Source organism: Podarcis melisellensis (assembly GCF_964234715.1).
Source record: "Podarcis melisellensis genome assembly, chromosome: 8".
NCBI classification, from domain to species: Eukaryota; Metazoa; Chordata; class Lepidosauria; order Squamata; family Lacertidae; genus Podarcis; species Podarcis melisellensis.
In genome coordinates, this window is record NC_138540.1 from 84473705 (window position 1) to 84494545 (window position 20841).

The window sequence follows — 20841 nt, forward strand, 5'->3', positions numbered from 1 at the left end:
TAGACTAGCAGGTCTCTCTAGCTGTTCAATGACTGACCAGTCATCATCATCATCATCATCATAACAATAATAATTAATAATATTTTATTATTTGTACGCCGCCCATCTGGCTGGGTTTCCTCAGCCACTCTGGGCGGCTTCCAACGAAGATTAAAAATACATTAAAATGTCACACATTAAAAACTTCCCTGAACAGGGCTGCCTTCAGATGTCTTCTAAACGTCAGGTGGTTGCTTATTGCCTTGACATCTGGTGAGAGGGCGTTCCACAGGGCGGGTGCCACCACCGAGAAGGCCCTTTGCCTGGTTCCCTGTAACCTCACTTCTCGGGGAGGGAACCACCAGAAGGCCCTTGGCACTGGACCTCAGTGTCCGGGCAGAATGATGGGGGTGGAGACGCTCCTTCAGGTATACTGGACCAAGGCCATTTAGGGCTTTAAAGGTCAGCACCAACACTTTGAATTGTGCTCGGAAACGTACTGGGAGCCAATGTAGGTCTTTCAAGACCGGTGTTATTGTTATCATAAAGCACCAATGCAGTAGCAAGCAAAGGCTGTAGCAGCTCAGTCAGCTGCTTGTGGCTGGAAAGCCAAACAGGATGTTTGTGACTGTTGCCATGGGAACAAAGGGGCAGTCCATTCTGTACTGAGCACCGGATGTTAGCTCAGTGTGTGTGTCATATGACCCGTACTGGAAGTACAAGGGTGGAGTTTATTCTTACTGCTGTGGAGTGCAGACATGTTTCTCTGTACTGATGTAAGAGACAGAAATAAAGGATGTAAATAGATTTCTGTCTGCTTCTTTCCCCTCCCTGGGGGACACCAAAGGGGAGAGAGAATGAACGGTGTGTTCTTCTCACACATCTGGGAAGAATCGCCGAGACCTCGCCTGCTTATCAGCAGAGTGGCGCAGCGGGGAGGTCGCCAAGGAATATCTGCCGGTGCCTACGCTGTGGCACATTCCTCTGACCCAGGCAGAACTCCAACAGTTATGTGGTCTCGGTGGCCGGTCCCAGTCACCAGTCACCAGTCTAGCTGCCGCATTCTGGATTAGTCGTAATGATCATCTGCATTGTTTTTAATGCTGCTTTATGTTTTACTTTTGCGTAACATTCCCCCAAAGAATCCTGGGAACTCTGGGTTGCCCTTTGCAGAGCTACCGCTTCCAGTGCCTTTAACGAACTGCAGTTCCCAGGATTCTTTGGGGAGAAGTCGTGCGCTTTAAACGTGTGTTGACTCCGTAGGTGCATGAAGTGTGCATTACTCGGCCTGTGAAGTTTGGCAAATAGCCGTGTTGCAACGATTGTCCCACAAGCTTCAAGTAACGAAAGGTCAATGATAGACAGAGAAGCTTTAAATGGGTGCATCTCCTTGCCCCAAAAGACCTTCTGCATGGGGAGAGGATTGAAAGGGTCAAACTAACACCCCCCCCCCAATATGTGGCCTATAATTGCACTGCCTTCTTCTGATGCTTCTCTCATTCTCACAGTGATTTCTCTGGAGGGCTCCCTGCTGCATTTCAGAGACCTCTTGGAGCTGGTCTCTTTCCACCTTGTGAGCAGGTGAGTGTTTGGGGGCAGCTGCTGATGGGGAGACCGGGGGGGGGGGCGGGTTGGGTTGTCGTCTCTCCCTCTGTCCTTGCATTTGGATCCATAGCTGTCAACTTACAGATTTGAAAATAAGGGGCCAGCAGCCAAAATAAGGGACCTGCAGCCTCACCTGTTCCAGGCACTCCAGTCTTCCTGTCCTCCTGCAGTCTGGTCAAACTCATGCTGGTAGCTTTGAGAACACTGGCCAACCAACTTTGTAACCAGAGGTTCAACTGAATAGAATCTGAATCACATGCACCACAAGGCCTATGCAGCCTCAACTTAAGATGGCTCCCCGGCCTGGCTTTGCACTGCAAAATTTGCAGCAGCACGTGCAACAAAATGGCGTCCAGCATTCAAAAAACCCCTCAGCTTGCATTAACTAGCCACACACAAGGCATGCAAGCTCCACCCCCCAGTCGTTCTTAGACTTCTTATTGGGTGAGCAATACAAATGTCTCTATAATATAGACACTGGAGAAGAACATGCTCTATTCTATGTCTTCAGCTAATGTCAAAGGTTTGCGCTACAGGAAATCGGGGTTTGGAGCAAGCAATTAAGGACGCACCCTTGCCCAGACGGAAGCGACCTCAGTACAGTGGTACCTCGGGTTAAGTACTTAATTCATTCCGGAGGTCCGTACTTAACCTGAAACTGTTCTTAACCTGAAGCACCACTTTAGCTAATGAGGCCTCCTGCTGCTGCCACGCCACCGGAGCACAATTTCTGTTCTCATCCTGAAGCAAAGTTCTTAACCTGAAGCACTATTTCTGGGTTAGCGGAGTATGTAACCTGAAGCGTATGTAACCTGAGGTACCACTGTATAAGTTTCGCTGTGGAGGGCTTGGTGTAAGCAGAGGACGCCGCTGCCCTGTGGCTTGTGATTCTGGCTGCCTCCTTTGGGAATTGGTTTTGTGAATGTGCTGCATTCTGTGCTTCTAGAGACATCCTTCCCCATCTGCTGAGGATCCCAGATGCCCTTCGACTTCTACACAAGCCTGAATTAGATGCGGTTGCTGCCTTGGGCGTGAGTGAGTGAGAACAGCAGGGCAGACTGGGGGTGGGGGTGTCGATTTCTTGCTCCTCCTTGCAAGTCAAAATTCCTGTCGCTTGGTGTTGTCAGAATAGGTTGGTTCAACCCAACTCTGCTTCGCCTCGCTTTCTGGTCTCCAAATGCTCTCAGGCGGCGCTTCTTAGAATGTCAGTGTTTTTGGGTGGGATTCAATCCTGCACCAACAATTTGAGGTTGGGAGCTCTTGCACAGCAAGCCGACTTCCCCGAAAGATCAGATACAGTGGTACCTCGCAAGACGAATGCCTCGTAAGACGAAAAACCCGCAAGACGAAAGAGTTTTTCGTTTTTTGAGTTGCTTCGCAAGACGAATTTCCCTATGGGCTTGCTTCGCAAGACGAAAACGTCTTGTGAGTTTGTTTCCTTTTTCTTAAAACCGTTAATACCCAGGGAATCCGCGCTTCGCAAGACGAAAAAATCGCAAGACGAAAAAACTCGCAGAACGAATTAATTTCATCTTGCGAGGTACTACTGTATTTTGCGATAAGGAAAGGGTGGGATATAGCGCTTTGACGCGACGTCATCTAACCTCCCCACAAGCAACTCAGAAAACAAATGCTCATTAAGTAGCCAACCTCGTCTGTCCTCTCCACAAAGTGAATGCTCATTCGATAGCCAACAATGTCTAATCTCCCTGCAATATTGAGGAATATTGCTCAACAAACAGTTTTTCTTGAAGTTCCTACAGTCTTTATTAGGGAAAAAAAATTCAAAATGGTCGCCTCTCCAAGGCTAGCTTGTATGTGTGTCCCCATTAGCCCCCACTCTCCTTGTTCTGGGATGAGGGTCCTATGCCTTGCTAACAAGCTGTATGAGAGTCAGAATAATAATAATAATAATAATAATAATAATAATAATAATAATAATAATAATAATTAATAATAATTATTTATTTATACCCCACCCATCTGGCTGGGCTCCCCCAGCCACTCTGGGTGGCTTCCAACAAAATATTAAAATACAGTAATGCGTCAAACATTAAAAGCTTCCCTAAACAGGGCTGCCTTCAGATGTCTTCTAAAAGTCTGGTAGTTGTTGTTCTCTTTGACATCTGGTGGGAGGGCGTTCCACAGGGCGGGTGCCACTACCAAGAAGGCCCTCTGCCTGGTTCCCTGTAACTTGGCCTCTCGCAGTGAGGGAACCGCCAGAAGGCCCTCGGCGCTGGACCTCAGTGTCCGGGTAGAACAATGGGGGTGGAGACGCTCCTTCAGATATAATGGGCCTTTGAGGGTGTTTAGGGCTTTAAAGGTCAGCATCAAACTTTGAATTGTGCTCGGAAACATACTGGGAGCCAATGTAGGTTTTTCAGGACGGGTGTTATATGGTCTCAGCAGCCATTCCCAGTCACCAGTCTAGCTGCCGCATTCTGGATTAGTTGTAGTTTCCAGGTCACCTTCAAAGGTAGCCCCACATAGAACGCATTGCAGTAGTCCAAGCGGGAGATAACTAGAGCATGCACCACTCTGGCGAGACAGTCTGCGGGCAGGTAGGGTCTCAGCCTGCGTACCAGATGGAGCTGATAAACAGCTGCCCAGGACACAGAATTGACCTGCGCCTCCATGGACAGCTGTGAGTCCAAAATGACAGATAGGGTTTCAGCCTGCATACCAGATGGAGCTGGTGGAGAAATCGCGGTGGCCCAGCTCTTTCCAGTTTGCAATTCCACGTTGGGAAGCTGCTCTTGTTTTAATAGCTCCCTGTCAGGCAGCTGTTAATTAAAGGCACAGGAAAGCCACCGGGGGGGGGGGGAGAGAAAGTAACTTTCACATTCTCTCTTTGCTTCATTTCCAGAGTTCTGGACAATGCCCCTTAAACCTGATGACGGGCTGGTGTCGGCTGAAGTCGAAGGAGGGCCCGTGGGTCTCGATGGAGCCCCCTCTAAATCCAGACAGGCGGTCTGTTCTGTCCGGGTAACGTCCGAGGACGAAGCTCTGTGCATCATCAACCCGCTGTTCGTCTCTGTGCACAGCGATGCTAGCTGGCTTGACCTTGCGTCCAGCTTGTGCCGGTCCAGTAGCACAAGGGGCACTCTGCGGTTCCCGAACGGGCTGGGGACTCCCCGGACGTCCAGCTCCGTAAAAGCAGCATCCAGGAAACAAGGACCCCGTGGGAGTCTGGATCATCCAGAGTCTCTAGATGAGGACGAGGAGATGGAGAAAGGTAAGGCAGTGGCGTAGCGTGGGGGGTGCAGGGGGGGCCGGCCGCACCAGGCGCAACATCTGGGGGGGGCGCGCTCGCCGCCTCCGGAGTCGCCGAAGAGCCTCGGGCGCAGGCTGTAGCAGAGCCCCATGTCTCACGGAACCGACGAGCTGTGCACGCGTCCGGGCTGAAGGCGTCCGGCAAGCAGCGGCTCTCAGCGCTCGCCGCGGTCCCCGCGCGTCAGGGCCGCGGAGGGCACCCCAGGCAGCCCCACCGCTGCAGCTGCTGGGCCATGTTGCATTTTCCTCGCCTCTCTGCCCTCCTCCTCCTCTGGGCAAGCGGCATCGTTTGGGCGGCAGCGCCAGCGGCAACTCACCTCAAATCACCTGACACGGATCCGCCGCCGCCGCCGCCGTGGCTACCTTACCGTAAATACCCCAGCCCAGGCAGCAGCAAGAAGAAGCTGGCAGCGGCAGCAGGTTAGGGGGCGCAAATTACTTGCCTTGCCCCGGGTGCTGACAACCCACGCTACGCCACTGAGGTAAGGAGCTGCTGCTATTGAGGGCATCTGCCACATTTGTAGCATGAAGACTCTGCTTCCAATTCTCCTTCTCTCCTGCTGGACTCAGCATGCAGAAGGCCCCAGATTCAATCCTCAGTATCTCTGGGTAGGGCTGGGGAAAGTGCCTGCTCTCTCAGCCAGTAAGGTAGTGTGGTGTGTGTGTGTGTGTGTGTGTTTGGGAGAGCAAGGCAGCATCACTGGGATCATCTTGCCTGTCTGTTTCGCCTGTAATTCTGCCTTCAGCTCAGAGGCTCCCTGATTCTGGAGGACTACTTCTGATCCTTCTGTAAGTGACTTTTTCCTTTTCCCATACTTGGCATGAGCCAACAGTGTGACGCGGCAGCTAAAAAAGCCCATGCAATTCTGGGCTGCATCAATAGGAGTATAGCATCTAGATCAAGGGAAGTAATAGTGCCACTGTATTCTGCTCTGGTCAGACCTCACCTGGAGTACTGTGTCCAGTTCTGGGCACCACAGTTCAAGAAGGACACTGACAAACTGGAACGTGTCCAGAGGAGGGCAACCAAAATGGTCAAAGGCCTGGAAACGATGCCTTATGAGGAACGGCTAAGGGAGCTGGGCATGTTTAGCCTGGAGAAGAGGAGGTGAAGGGGTGATATGATAGCCATGTTCAAATATATAAAAGGATGTCACATAGAGGAGGGAGAAAGGTTGTTTTCTGCTGCTCCAGAGAAGCGGACACGGAGCAATGGATCCAAACTACAAGAAAGAAGATTCCACCTAAACATTAGGAAGAACTTCCTGACAGTAAGAGCTGTTTGACAGTGGAATTTGCTGCCAAGGAGTGTGGTGGAGTCTCCTTCTTTGGAGGTCTTTAAGCAGAGGCTTGACAACCATATGTCAGGAGTGCTCTGATGGTGTTTCCTGCTTGGCAGGGGGTTGGACTCGATGGCCCTTGGGGTCTCTTCCAACTCTATGATTCTATGATTCTACTTTTTAATTACTGGTTAATAATAATAATAATAAATTATTAATTATTTCTACCCCGCCCTCCTGGCTGGGTTTCCCCAGCCACTCTGGGCGGCTCCCAACAGAATATTAAAATCACGATAAAACATCAGACAATAAAAACTTCCCTAAGCAGGGCTGCCTTCACATGTCTTCTGAAAGTCAGATACAGTGGTACCTCGGGTTACATACGCTTCAGGTTACAGACGCCGCTAACCCAGAAATAGTGCCTCAGGTTTGCTTCAGGATGAGAACAGAAATCATGCTCTGGCGGTGTGGCGGCAGCGGGAGGCCCCATTAGCTAAAGTGGTGCTTCAGGTTAAGAACAGTTTCAGGTTAAGAACAGACCTCCGGAACAAATTAAGTACATAACCAGAGGTACCACTGTAGTTGCTTATTTCTATGACATCTGATGGGAGGGCATTTCACAGGGCAGGTGCCACTACCGAGAAGGCCCTCTGCCCGGCTCCCTGTCACCTCACTTCTCACAGTGAGGGAACCGCCAGAAGGCCCTTGGAGCTGGACCTCAGTGTCCGGGCTGAATGATGGGGGTGGAGATGCTCCTTCAGGTTGAGTGAATACAACTGGATTGTGAGCCTGGCCTTGCTGATAAGAGCAGATTGTGTCCTGTCCCTCCTGGGAAGTATGTGGACAGAAGGACCATGCAGATAAAAGCTGGCAAGCGCCATCCTGGCCTGCACTTTCAGCTGGTTAAGGGGTGGGTGGGAGAGACAGAGAGAGCACGCGCGCGAGGGAGCGCTTCAGTGTGATAACTCAGTGAGTACAGGATGAGACTCTTAATCTGGGCATGGCAGGGGGTTTGAACTAAACCCTCCTGGTCCCTTCCAACCCGACAATTCTATGATACTATGATAGTCTGTCTTGTATGTACTGTATTTTTTTTTTTAAAAGATATTTATTAAAGTTTTAAAAATTATACAGAAAAAAGAAAAAACAATAGCAAAAACAAAACACAAACACAGAAAATAACAGATAAAAAAAAAGACAAAATACAAAACTAAAAACTATTTAAAAACAAATAAGGTTTCGTTCCCTTATTTTCTTATAACTTACTTCCCCGACCTCCTCATACCTCCCTTTTCTGTATTCCAATTTCTAATTATTAATTCAACAAATCCTCTCCCTTAATTTTCATTTAATTTTTAACCCTTCTTTTCTTTTTACTTAATCATTACAGCTGAAAACCACTTAATTTCTAAACCAACATCATTCTAACATTCATTAATTTTGCAATATTTCCTAAGATAGTCCTTAAATGTACTGTATGTACTGTATTTTCCGCTCTATAAGATGCACCCGACCATAAGGCGCACCTAGTTTTTAGAGGAGGGAAACAAGAAAAAAAAATATTCTGAATCAAATGTTGTTGAGGAGGCGGCCAGATACAGGATAAAGGAAGTCTTTTATGTGGTTGTTTGTATTGTTGTATGTTATGCTTGTTGTTTGTTATGTTCGTGTTTGATGGGGGTGGATTTCTGGGGGTGTGTGTGGAGGGTTTGTGTTATGCTGTAAATAAAATTTCCAAAAAAAATTCACCTGTTTTGGCTTCAGCGATAGCTGCGCAGCCTGCACTCGCTCCATAAGACGCACACATATTTCCCCTTACTTTTTAGGAGGGGGAAAGTGCATCTTATAGAGCGAAAAATACGGTAATTTTGGCCTGCAGGTTAGCGTGCGTTTCCATTTCTGACGTACGGAGGGTTACTCTCTAACTGCCTTCTGGCTGGCTACAGGTGGGCAAGGTCCAGAGCTGAGCCCTTGGCTGATAAGAACAGACTCTGTAATGTCCGGCAGGGCCACCTGGAAGGGGAGTCATGGGCGCAGAGGTACCCGCATTGTCTGTTTGTACCTGGAACTGTAGGAGACGGGGGCCCAGGTGCCATCAGAATGCTGATGACACTTGGCTCTCCGATTCTTCATAACAAGGAGGGACCTGGCGCACCCTGGGGACTGGAGTCCGGATGCAGCGAAGGTTTGCAGTGATGGTGCCAGGCGAGTCTGCTTGGGAAGAGCAATTTAACCCATCATGCCTTTCTCTTTGCTGCCAACCCTCAGGTGACCCTCTCCTCCGCTCCACCACCGCGCGATGGAGGCCTCTTCATCGCAGCCTGGCCTGCAGCAGTTTGGAAGCCGCCTCCGAGGAGCTGCCTCTGTCCCCCGACCTCCACCGGAAGGAGATCAAGTCCCCGCACCGCGTCTCCTGGATAGAGGGGATCCCGACCACGCCGCCTCCCGCCTGGCCGCTGCAAAAGTCCAACTCTGAATCCTCTCTGCTGAGTGAGAACATCTTGCTGCCTCCCATCCCCGAACTCGACTCGCTCTCCGTCAGCAGCGTGGAGGACGAAACGGAGGGGTTCCTCGCCGCCACCGCTCAGCAGAAGAAGCAACGGCGTTCCTCCTCCGCCCTGAGTTACAAGGTCTTCCAGCGCCTCTCCGCCGTGGGCAGCACGTTCAGCGGGTTCCTCTCGGCCGAACGCCGGGTGTCCAAGCGAGTGCAGGAGCTGGCCCAGGAGCCGTCCTCCTATGTGGGAGGGCTGGTGCAAAGCTTCGTGGGGCACATCCTGCGCGGAGCCGGGAAACGGCACGCTACCAGCACCGACCTGCTCCAGGAGATCCGGCAGATGATTAGTAACCTCAAGGGCTACCTGTGCGAGAGCTCGGAGCTGCATGTGGTCTGCGAGCACAGCGAGGCCGAGGAGATGGACCTGGGTATTTATCATTATTAAGTTCGTATCCCGCCCTTCCTCTTCGAGCGATCCATAGTTAAAAGCAGAAGTCGGCAAATGTGCCCTCTTTTTTCCTCTTCAAAATATGGCAGCCCTACTTGAGAGTCGTCTGTTTTGAATAGTTTTGGTTGCTGGCAGTAGTGTAGAGGTAAAGGGACCCCTGACCATTAGGTCCAGTCGTGGCCGACTCTGGGGTTGTGGCGCTCATCTCGCTTTATTGGCCGAGGGAGCCGGCATTTGTCCACAGACAGCTTCCGGGTCATGTGACCAGCATGACTAAGCCGCTTCTGGCGAACCAGAGCAGCGCACGGAAACACCGTTTACCTTCCCGCCGGAGCGGTACCTATTTATCTACTTGCACTCTGACGTACTTTCGAACTGCTAGATTGGCAGGAGCAGGGACCGAGCAACGGGAGCTCACCCCGTCGGGGGGATTCTAACCGCCGACCTTCTGATCAGCAAGTCCTAGTCTCTGTGGTTTAACCCACAGCGAAAAGTAGAAGTCGGCAAATGTGCCCTCTTTTTGTCTCTTCGGAATATGGCAACCATAGCTGTCAACTTTTCCCTTTTCTTGCAAGGAATCCTATTTGGAATAAGGGAATTTCCCTTCAAAAGGGGGGAAAGTTGACAGCTATGATGGCTACCCTACTTGAGAGTCATCTGTTTTGAATAGTTTTGGTTGCTGGCAGTAGTGTGGCTGTGGCAAATTCAGAAGGACAGGGTCCCCTTCATGACCATGCCCCCTTCAAAGATAATACAAAATTATCTTCTAAAATTATACAATCTTTATTTTTTAAAAGAAAAGTTACTCAGAAAACTACGTGTGCAGGTTGAAGTTTCAGCCCGCTGCAAATTATTGCACAGACTATCGGTATGAGTAGGCGCAGCCCTACATTGCTTCCTCCTCCCCTCTCCCAATTAACCTCCATCTCCAGGGCTCAGACTCTGTAGGGTCTACCCTCCTCCACTGCCCTCTCCCAATTAACTTCCATCTCCAGGGCCCACATCTGTGACATCACCAGGGCTCTCCCCTAGGTCTCACATTTGGGTCCTGAGATCTCAGGGTCTGGGGTGCTGCTGACTTGGCAACCCCACAATCTCCTCCTCTTGCTTCTCCTCTTCTTGTGCTACTCTGCATGGCCAAGGTTGCAATCTTGGTGGGGGGCAAAGCTCTGTCTACCCCCAAAACAGAAACCGTCACACCGTCAGGTTACCTGCTTCCCGGCAAAGCTGCTTATAAATGTATTTCATCGTATCTCTGAGCAGCCGAAAATAACACGCCTGCTGTTTCCACTCTGGACCGTGGCCAGCTTGCGACATCGCTATCCGCTCACACGTGGGTCAGAGCAGAGCATTTAGGAAGCTGTGGTTGAGGCTCTGATGCAGCCCACACCGTACGCAGCAGAGGCAGCTGGGAGGGAGTAGATGCAAAGAGGAACCACGGTAGCTTCCTGGACACAAAGAAACCCAAAGAGGCTTTGAATTCCCTGCACTTGTTTGTTTGTTGGGCTTTGGCCCACTTACTGATGTTTCCACCCAGAATACAGAATCAGGTTTCTTGGAATCATAGAGGACCCTTGTACCTACAGGACCGCCTCTTCCGGTATGCCCCACGGAGAGCCTCAAGGTCCATAAATAGCAACACCCTAGCGGTCCCAGGCCCTAAGGAAGTCAGATAAGCCTCAACCAGAGGCAGGGCCTTTTTAACACTGGCCCCAGCCTGGTGAAACGCTCTGTCTCATGAGACCAGGGAGCCTGCAGGATCTGATTTCTTTCCGCAGGGCCTGTAAGACAGAGTTGTTCCGCCTGGCCTTTGGCTTGGAATCAACTTGATCCCCTCCCCCTCTTCTTTTTTCCTTTCTCCTCCTGTGATGGAACACCTATTTGGGGACTTCCCTGGCTTTTTTCTGGCCCATGTAGGACCAGTCTGGAAAGTTAGCCTTGGTGAAGACTTAACATTTTCAACCCCCAAAAAGCGTTCCATTGAAATGAGGCTGCATTTTAATGTTGTATTTTAATCTTGTTTTTAAGTTGTATTTCAATCAATTTGTTTTATATCGGGTGTTAGCTGCCCTGAGCCTGGTCTTGGCTGGGGAGGGCGGGGTATAAATAATTTTTATTATTATTATAGAGTTGGAAGGTACCCCAGGGGTCATCTAGTCCAACACCCTGCAATGCAAGAATCTCAACTCCTGAGAACTTTCCAATTCTCACTTGAAGGGGTGGGAGGAATCACAGCAGTATAGCTGACTCTTAGCTTAAGCAGGGGTTATGTTCCAAAACCATAATTGTGTGTAGGCAAAACACACTCTCTCTGCACCTCTGAATGCCATATTGTAGAAGACACTGAGCTTTTAACATATTGAGCCATCAACAACAACAAAAAAACCCCTTAGCCAGCGGCGGAGCAAGGCTATCGGGCGCCTGGGGCGGTGCGCATGTCAGGCACCCAGGCGCGGGGCCAGCTGGGGCAGGACGCTCTGTGGGGCCTCCAAGGAGTCTGCCTGCCTCTTCCCACTCAGCCGCCCTATAGCTGAGGGGGAGGCACCAGGCGAACTGTTTGGGCTGCGCGGAACCTGCGCACGCCTGAGCCATCGCTTCACTCCCAGGAGAGATGCGTGACTTGGGTGCGCTGCAGGCCCCACGGTGAGTGCCACCCGGCATTTTGTCACCCCCCTCAGAGGTGATACCTGGGGCAACATACCCCTACCGCACCCCCCTTCCTCCGCCCCTGCCCTTAGCCAGCTGAAAATGCAACCTTTCGGTTTTGAATTCACTCTGCGTGGGGCTGCCCTTGAGACTGACCCAGAAACTCCAGCGGGTGCAGAATGCTGTGGCGAGACTCCTTACGGGGTCCTCGCTGCAGGATCACATTCACCTGGTGCTATTCCAGCTGCACTGGCTCCCGGTGGAGTACAGGATCAGGTTTAAGGTGCTTCAAAGCCCCATATGGCCTAGGACCCTCGTACCTACAGGACTGCCTCTCCTGGTATGTCCCACGGAGGACCTTACGGTCTTCAAACAAAAACATCTTGGAGGTCCCAGGCCACAGGGAGGTTAGGCTGGCCTCAACCAGAGTCAGGGCCTTTTCAGTACTGGCCCCGATCTGGTGGAACGCTGTGTCACAAGAGACTAGGACCCTGTGGGACTTGACATCTTTCCGCAGGGCCTGCAAGACAGAGCTGTTAATGGTTGCCATTAATTTAATTTAATTGATTTTAGAATGAATTGATTTTAGAATGCTGTGTTACTTTTATTGTTAGCTGCTCTGAGCCCGGCGAGGGCGGGATATAAATAAAATATTATTATTATTATTATTATTATTATTATTATTATTATTATTATTATTATTTTATTGAATTCAAAGTGCAAGCAACCTTGTGAAAAATGTGGTTATGTTTTAAACTGGAACGCCATCAAACAAAAGGGAAAGTGTGTCTGGTCTCTGGATTCTCATTCTCGGATTTCCTCTAGGATAGTCGCCCATTATTATCATCATTAAACTTGCCACAACCTTGAAAGCCTCGTCATCGCCTCATCCCCGTGCTAGGGCAAGGAGCGTCCAGGTGGCACCGTTGCTCCTCCTCTGGGAAGAAAAATCCCGGAGCTGTGCTCGCCCTCCGATACAGTGGTGCCCCGCAAGACGAATGCCTCGCAAGACGGAAAACCCGCTAGACGAAAGGGTTTTCCGTTTTGGAGGCGCTTCGCAAAACAAATTTCTTTATGGGCTTGCTTCGCAAGACGAAAATGTCTTGCGAGTTCCTGTGGGGTTTTTCCCCTCCCCCCCTTTTCCTAAGCCGCTAAGCCGCTTATCAGCTGATCCGCTGATAAGCCGCTTAACAGCTGATTGCTAAAAGCCGCTAAACCGCTAATAGCGCTAATCCGCTAAGCTGTCAATGGGCTTGCTTCGCAAGAGGAAAAAACCGCTATACGAAGAGCCTCACGGAACGGATTAATTTCGTCTTGCGAGGCACCACTGTACACCACTTGCCTGACCTACGTGATCCACAGTAACGTGTCGTGGCTTCAATTTCTCTTCTTCTCCCTCTTCCCCTTTCTTGTATCATTTTGCTGCTAGGTTCCGTGGTGGAAGCCGCTCTGTACAAATGCATGCTGAAGCCTCTCCGCAACGCCATCTACGCCCAGTTGCACGAATTCCACGCCCACGACGGCACCTTGGACAAACTGCGCCAGCACCAGGCCACCATGCGGCGGCAGAGCCTGGCCGAGCTGGGCGTGACGGCCGGCGTCCCAGATGCGGCCGCCTTGGAGCGCATCCAGGCCAAGCTGAGCCTCATGCACCAGGCTTACTCCCCCAAGAAGAAGGAGACGCACATGCTCAAAGTCTGCAAGATGCTCTACGAAGCCATGAACCAGGCTGCAGAAGGAGCAGGTAGGGAGGCTGCCTTGGCAACACCTCTCTGAGAAGGGTCAGAGCTCAGTGGTATAGAGCAGCTGGTTTGCCTCCAGCAAGGTCCCAGTTTCGATCCCCAGCTGGGGAAGGATTCCCTGTCTGAAATTCTGGAGAGTGGCTGCCAGCCAGTGTAGGCAGCGCTGAGCTGCATGGACCAAGTGGCCTGACTTGGGAAGAAGGGCTTTTCTTTTTGCTTGTCTTGAATAATAATAATAATAATAATAATAATAATTTATTATTTATACCCCGCCCATCTGGCTGAGTTTCCCCAGCCACTCTGGGCGGCTCCCAATCAAGTGTTAAAAACAATACAGCATTAAGTATTAAAAACTTCCCTAAACAGGGCTGCCTTCAGATGTCTTTTAAAGAGAAGATAGCTGCTTATTTCCTTCACATCTGAAGGGAGGGAATTCCACAGGGAGGGCGCCACTACCAAGAAGGCCCTCTCTCTGGTTCCCTGTAACCTCACTTCTCGCAATGAGGGAACTGCCAGAAGGCCCTCGGTGCTGGGTCTCAGGGTCTGGGCTGAACGAATCTCCCAACATTCAGCTTCACCAAACGCCCCTGAGTCCCAGTACAGCCGGAAGCCGAACGGAATCTGTTCAGAAAGTCGGTTTGACTTCCAAAACGTTCAGAAACCAAGGCGCGGCTTCTGATTGGCTGCAGGAACCTCCCGCAGCCAACCGGATGCCATGGAAGCCCCGTCGGACTTGCGGGTTCCAAAAAACGTTTGCAAACCAGAACACTTCCAGGTTTGTGGCGTTCTGGAGCCGAAATGTTCAAATCAACAATTTCGTTCTGTATGGGACAATGACAATAAAGATTATCGTATCATAATGTACGACTGTGCAGTGGTACCTCGGGTTACATATGCTTCAGGTTACATACGCTTCAGGTTACAGACCCCGCTAACCCAGAAATAGTACCTCGGGTTAAGAACTTTGCTTCAGGATGAGAACAGAAATTGTGCTCCGGCGGCGCAGCAGCAGCAGCGGGAGGCCCCATCAGCTAAAGTGGTGCTTCAGGTTAAGAACAGTTTCAGGTTAAGAACGGACCTCTGGAACGAATTAAGTACTTAACCCGAGGTACTACTGTATTATGAGAGAAAGAGACAATCATTTCTCTACATCCGCTTTCCTTGCACCTCAACAGTAGGGCTGGCCCTGACGATGTTCTTCCCTTTTCCCATTTTCGGAAGAGTCTTTTGGCGCCGACGACTTCCTGCCGGTTCTGATCTACATGCTGGTGAACTGTGACGTGGTTTCGGTGCAGCTGGATGTCGAGTACATGATGGAACTGATGGACCCCAGGCAGCTGCTGGGAGAAGGTAACCCAGCAAGTTGTGCCAGATCTAGATCTGTCCCTTGGGCGTCCTGAAATGATCTGGATTTTTGCTAGGTACTGGATGTCCTCCTAAAGTTTAGGGTTAATGTCTCTAGGAGACCCCAGAAGTCTCTGCCTCATGTTGTCAGGATCAGGTGTCAGGAACAAGCCAGCAATACAGTGGTACCTTGGGTTACATACGCTTCAGGTTACACATGCTTTAAGTTACACACTCCGCTAACCCAGAAATAGTGCTTCAGGTTAAGAACTTTGCTTCAGGATAAGTACAGAAATCGGGCATTGGCGGCGTGGCGGCAGCAGGAGGCCCCATTAGCTAAAGTGGTGCTTCAGGTTAAGAACAGTTTCAGGTTAAGTACGGACCTCCGGAACCAATTAAGTACTTAACCTGAGGTACCACTGTAAATCATATGGCGTAAGTTGACTCTGTTCAGTTTCTGTTAATTGATTCTCATGAAAACTTACAGATTCTGGCTTCACACAATTAACTCAAGGCAGTGTCAATTTACTCTTGGCAGAAAGCCAAGGTCTGCTTGACCTAGAAACTACTTACTCTGATTGGTTAACGACCAGCACTCAACTCTGTTATCTAGGAATGCTAGCACAGTTTGTGTTAGGTGTGTTAGGAGTAGGAGTGCTGTGTATGGTTAAGAGAGAGAGAGAGAGAAAGAAAGGATTTATTTTGCTTTGTTTTGTATGCAGAAACTCTGCTGGTTTTATTTTTCCTTTTAATAAATCCTGTAAATAGTTATTCTGAGTCTAGCTGACTAGTCATTTCCACCTCAACTAGCTTCTTCGCTGTGCAGGAAAACTCTGCTACGCTTGGGCTAAAGCCATTAGAGCTATGCCTGGCACTCCTTTATTAAAGGAAACCAGGTTGAATCAGAAGACCAGGCCTAGTGAGCGCAGCACCTCATCCCAGTAGATCTTGCCCCAGGTACAGAAGTGGGAACTGAAGGTCCCTGCCTTCTCACAGTTCCCTAAGTCTCCTTCCCAAGCAATCTGGGGCTCTGTTGTCTTCTCTCTATCTGCTCTCCCCTTTTCATACCTCTTCTGGTCCTTGGAGACCAGGGGGGGAGCGAGCTTGTCACATCAGGAGGGGGGGAGACCCTGGCTTCTTCCCCAGCCTGACTCATCTTGGCCTCTTGACCCCCCCTTCCTCTCCTACCTCTGATTCTGGACTGCTGTCTGGCACAGACTCTCCCAGCTCACGATGCCCTGTCCCCTCTTCAGTTTCCAACCTCCTCTTCCCCATCTTCTCCCTCTGACTACTCATTGCCGTCCCACCACCAATCCCCGGGCTCTGAGCCTTCTTCTCTTGGGGGAGCCTCCATCTGGTTCATCCCACCATTCCTCCGTATCCAGCCAGTCCATGGCACACATATAGGGAATAAAGCACAGGTGGGAGGAAGCTGTTGGACTTCAGCTCCCATCATCCCCAGGCAGCATGACCCAATGGTCAGGGATGATTTTTTAAATTTTTTTATTCATTTATTGAATTTATATACAGTCTTATACCTACCGTATTTTTTTGCTCTATAAGACTCACTTTTTCCCTCCTAGAAAGTAAGCGGAATTGTGTGTGCTTCTTAGGGAGCGAATGCAGGCTGCGCAGCTATCCCAGAAGCCAGAACAGCAAGAGGGATTGCTGCTTTCACTGCGCAGCGATCCCTCTTGCTGTTCTGGCTTCTGAGATTCAGAATATTTTTTCCCCTTGTCTTCCTCCTCCAAAAACTAGGTGCATCTTGTGGTCTGGTGCGTCTTATAGAGTGAAAAATACGGTATAGTGGTACCTCTGGATGCGAATGGGATCAGTTCCGGAGCCCCGTTCGCATCCTGAAGCGAACGCAACCCGTATCTGCACATCTGCGCGTGCGTGGGTCGCGATTCGCCGCTTCTGCGCATGCGCGTGACGTCATTTTGAGCGTCTGTGCATGCGCGAGCAGTGAAACCCAGAAGTAACGCATTCTGTTACTTCCGGATCGCCTCGGATTACAACCTGAAAATGTTCAACCTGAAACAACTTCAGCTCGAGGTATGACTGTACATATGGCAAGCCACGGGTTCTGCACCCCTGGAACAGGGGGACGCCAAGCCACACTCCACTTCTACTGCATTTGAGTTAATTGAACTGTGCTGATGTGCACTGAAGCACACCAAGCAATGATGACTTTGCCAACGGGCACAGGATTAGCGTTTCTATTTTCCCTCTAAGGAACATTCTGGTTCAGGGAGTGGCCCACCTGGTGGACAGGGCTGAGAACAGTGGCCCAGGTGTCGCTTCTGTGCTTAAGCCAGGCCCAAGTTCAGTCCTCTGAAGGGGTCGGATCCAACAATGCACAAAAGCCTTCCTGAGGCCGTGCATCTCCTGACAAGACAGAAGTACTGTTTCTGGGGGACAGGAGGCGGGCTGGTGTGGAGGACTCCCTGGTCCTGAATAGGGTAACTGTGCCCCGAAGGACCAGGTGCGCAGCCTGGGAGTCATTTTGGACTCACAGCTGTCCATGGAGGCACAGGTCAATTCTGTGTCCAGGGCAGCTGTCTACCAACTCCACCTGGTATGCAGGCTGAGACCCTACCTGCCCGCGGACTGTCTTGCCAGAGTGGTGCATGCTCTGGTTATCTCCCGCTTGGACTACTGCAATGCGCTCTATGTGGGGCTACCTTTGAAGGTGACCCGGAAACTACAACTAATCCAGAATGCAGCAGCTAGACTGGTGACTGGGGGCGGCCGCCGAGACCACATAACACCGGTCTTGAAAGACCTACATTGGCTCCCAGTACGTTTCCAAGCACAATTCAAAGTGCTGGTGTTGACCTTTAAAGCCCTAAACGGCCTCGGCCCAGTATACCTGAAGGAGCGTCTCCACCTCCATTGTTCTGCCAGGAGTCTGAGGTCCAGCGCCGAGGGACTTATGGCGGTTCCCTCATTGTGAGAAGCAAAGCTACAGGGTACCAGGCAGAGGGCCTTCTTGGTAGTGGCACCTGCCCTGTGGAACGCCCTCCCATCAGATGTCAAAGTGATAAATAACTACCTGACATTCAGAAGACATCTTAAGACAGCCCTGTTCAGGGAAGTTTTTAATCTGTGATATTTTAGTGTATTTTTGGTTTCTATGGAAGCCGCCCAGAGTGGCTGGGGAACAAATAAATTATTATTATTATTATTATTATTATTATTATTATTATTATTATTATTATTATTATTATTATTCTGACACGGGTTTTCTCTTCTCCCTCCCTCTCGCGCCGCAGGAGGCTATTACCTCACCACCTGGTTTGGCGCCCTCTTCCACATCGAGAACTTCCAGCCGGCGGCCACGGTGTCGCGGCAAATCAGCATCGAGGCCCAGCGCTCCATCCATCAGTGGCATCGGCGCCGAACCATCCACCATCACCACGCCAACCGGCGCCATTCCCAGGTGAGGCTGGAGTCTGCAAAAGAAGTCCTGTGCTGAAGTGGGGGGCTAAGAAGTGGGAGAGAGCAAGGGATTCTGCGAGCCAAATTCCGGGATGGGTTGCGGAACTCAGTCAGGCCAGTGTAGTACCTCCCCCACACCTTTTCCTCACCTGCCAATCAAACTGGCATCACAATTGTCAGAGCTGCCCGAGGTCCCAGCTCACAAAGGAGCAACGCCAGTTCGTTACTATTTACAAAGGTCTTTATTGAAGTTCAGTTTCGATTTCAAAGCCGTGGCGCGCAGCCCTACGTCTCAAACTCTAGACCGCTGAAGCTCCGTCTGAATCTCCTCCCCCCAGACACCAGTTTAAGACTCTAGCCTTGCTCCACCTCTTCCTTTGCTCTCTTCTCCTCTGGGTCCGCCTGTCCGCAGGGGTCTCGCCCCTTCTACACTCTTCTGACGCTGATTCCCCTGAGTCTTCCCCCTCTCTCCGGCGGGCTTTAGGACCTGGTTCCCAATCGGGGTTTCCTGCTGTGCCGCGCGCCTGCACATTCGAACTTGGCGCGCGCGCCCAGCCGGCAACCTTCTTCCTGACCGTTACACTGCTCCTGTCACTGCTTCCCCCTTCGGGGAGGCTAGCTGGACCTGACTTCCCCTCCGTTCCCTCACTCTGCGATGGAGGCATGGCCAGCTCTGACTCATCTTCTCTCCCTGCTGGGGGAGACGCTGGCCCTGATGCATGGGACCCTTCCCCCCCACTACGCTCTGGTGGGGAAGCTGGTCCTGATCTCCAGCTGCTGCTTTGGGAGTCCCCGCTGGCCTCTTGTTTCTGGTGCGTCCCCCCTGGGACCCCCCTTGCCCTGGCCATCGCGCCCCCCTCTGGGAATCTTCTGATTCGCTGGAGAAGCTCATGGAATCTCTCGGGTCACTGTCATACTCCCCTACGCTTCCCTCAGATTCTTCCCCTTCGCTCTCCATTCCCTCTCTCCCCTGTGCCTCTGCTCCTGAGCCCCTGACAATAATGATGTCGGGTGACTTTTTTTTGGCTACAGGGTTTAAAATCAAGACATGCAGGCAAAGGAACAACTTACAGGGTGCCTGGGTGCCGTTCCTGGTGTGGATGGAAAGAGGGAATGAATGACATCTCTTGGGGTTGCAAGCTTACTGTTTGGTATCTAATCGTCTTTACTGGCTGCCCATCCACTACCGAGCCAGGTTCAAGGTCCTTGCATTAATTAGCTGAGGTTCTTTTTTTTTAAAAAAATAGTATTTATTGAAGTTTTAAGGTTACAAAAAGAAAATAGAAGAAACACCAAATTAAACAAAAACAAAACAACACATCACAATAAAAAAACAGAAAAATGGAAACAATTAAGAAAAAAAACCCAAAAAAACAAATCGAACCTTTTCATAACTTGTCTTTCATTTGCTAGTTTCCCTGACCTCCTCACACCTCCCTTTTTGTATTCTAAGTCAATTATCCATTTCAGCAAATCCTTTCTTCAAATTTTTATCCTGAAAATTTATCTTAATATAAGTTTGGTTTCCCTCCTTTCACCAATTAAAAATTATTTTTCTTAAATCTTTGTTACATTTTTGCTAGAATCACATGCATTCATTCCGACATCATTTTAACATTCCTTAATTTTACAATGTTTCTGTAAATAGTCTTTAAATTTCTTCCAATCTTCCTCCACCGACTCTTCTCCCTGGTCTCGGATTCTGCCAGTCATTTCCGCCAGTTCCATATAGTCTATCACCTTCATCTGCCATTCTTCCAGAGTGGGTAGATCTTGTGTCTTCCAGTACTTTGCAATAAGTATTCTTGCTGCTGTTGCATACATAAAGAAAGTTCTATCCTTCTTTGACACCAACTGGCCGACCATGCCCAGGAGAAAGGCCTCTGGTTTCTTCAGAAAGGTATATTTAAATACCTTTTTCATTTCATTATAGATCATCTCCCAGAAAGCCTTAATCCTTGGGCATGTCCGCCAAAGGTGAAAGAATGTACCTTCAGTCTCTTTACATTTCCAACATTTATTATCGGGCAAGTGATAAATTTTCGCAAGCTTGACTGGTGTCATGTACCACCTGTAGATCATTTTCATTAGATTCTCTCTTAAGGCATTACATGCCGTGAACTTCATACCTGTGGTCCATTACTGTTCCCAGTCAGCCATCATAATGTTATGTCCAGCATCTTGTGCCCATTTAATCATAACGGATTTCACCGTTTCATCCTCAGTGTTCCATTTCAACAGCAAGTTATACATTCTTGACAAGTTCTTAGTTTTGGGATCTAACAATTCTGTTTCCAGTTTGGATTTTTCCACTAGCTGAGGTGTTCAGGTTGCCCCAGGGACACCTTCATATCCTAGCCCAATCCCTGAGATCATCTACAGGAGCGTCGCCGGTCATTCCTCAAGTTTATAGTACAGTGCTACCTTGGTTTACAAACCTAATCCGTTCCGGAAGTCCATTCTTAAACCAAAGCGTTCTTAAACCAAGGCGTGCTTTCCCATAGCGGCGGGGGACTCAATTTACCAATGGAACACACTCAACAGGAAGCAAAACATGTTCTGCTTCCAAGGCCAAGTTCACAAACCAAA

At 50.0% G+C, this 20841-nt stretch overlaps 1 protein-coding gene across 3 annotated transcripts in view; it reads left to right on the forward strand.

Annotated features, from left to right (window-relative positions):
• The window catches only part of RINL (Ras and Rab interactor like), a 47053-nt gene that overhangs the window by 23278 nt on the left and 2934 nt on the right, over positions 1-20841 (forward strand). For 2 of the 3 annotated variants that reach the window (XM_081921990.1, XM_081921991.1), the window contains 7 exons: positions 1488-1560; positions 2531-2619; positions 4451-4819; positions 8406-9059; positions 13155-13469; positions 14689-14817; positions 18087-18253. In XM_081921990.1, coding sequence (XP_081778116.1) covers positions 1488-1560; positions 2531-2619; positions 4451-4819; positions 8406-9059; positions 13155-13469; positions 14689-14817; positions 18087-18253 — 1796 coding nt within the window. The remainder of the gene's footprint in view (positions 1-1487; positions 1561-2530; positions 2620-4450; positions 4820-8405; positions 9060-13154; positions 13470-14688; positions 14818-18086; positions 18254-20841) is intronic. The other variant, XM_081921992.1, reaches the window with a different exon arrangement.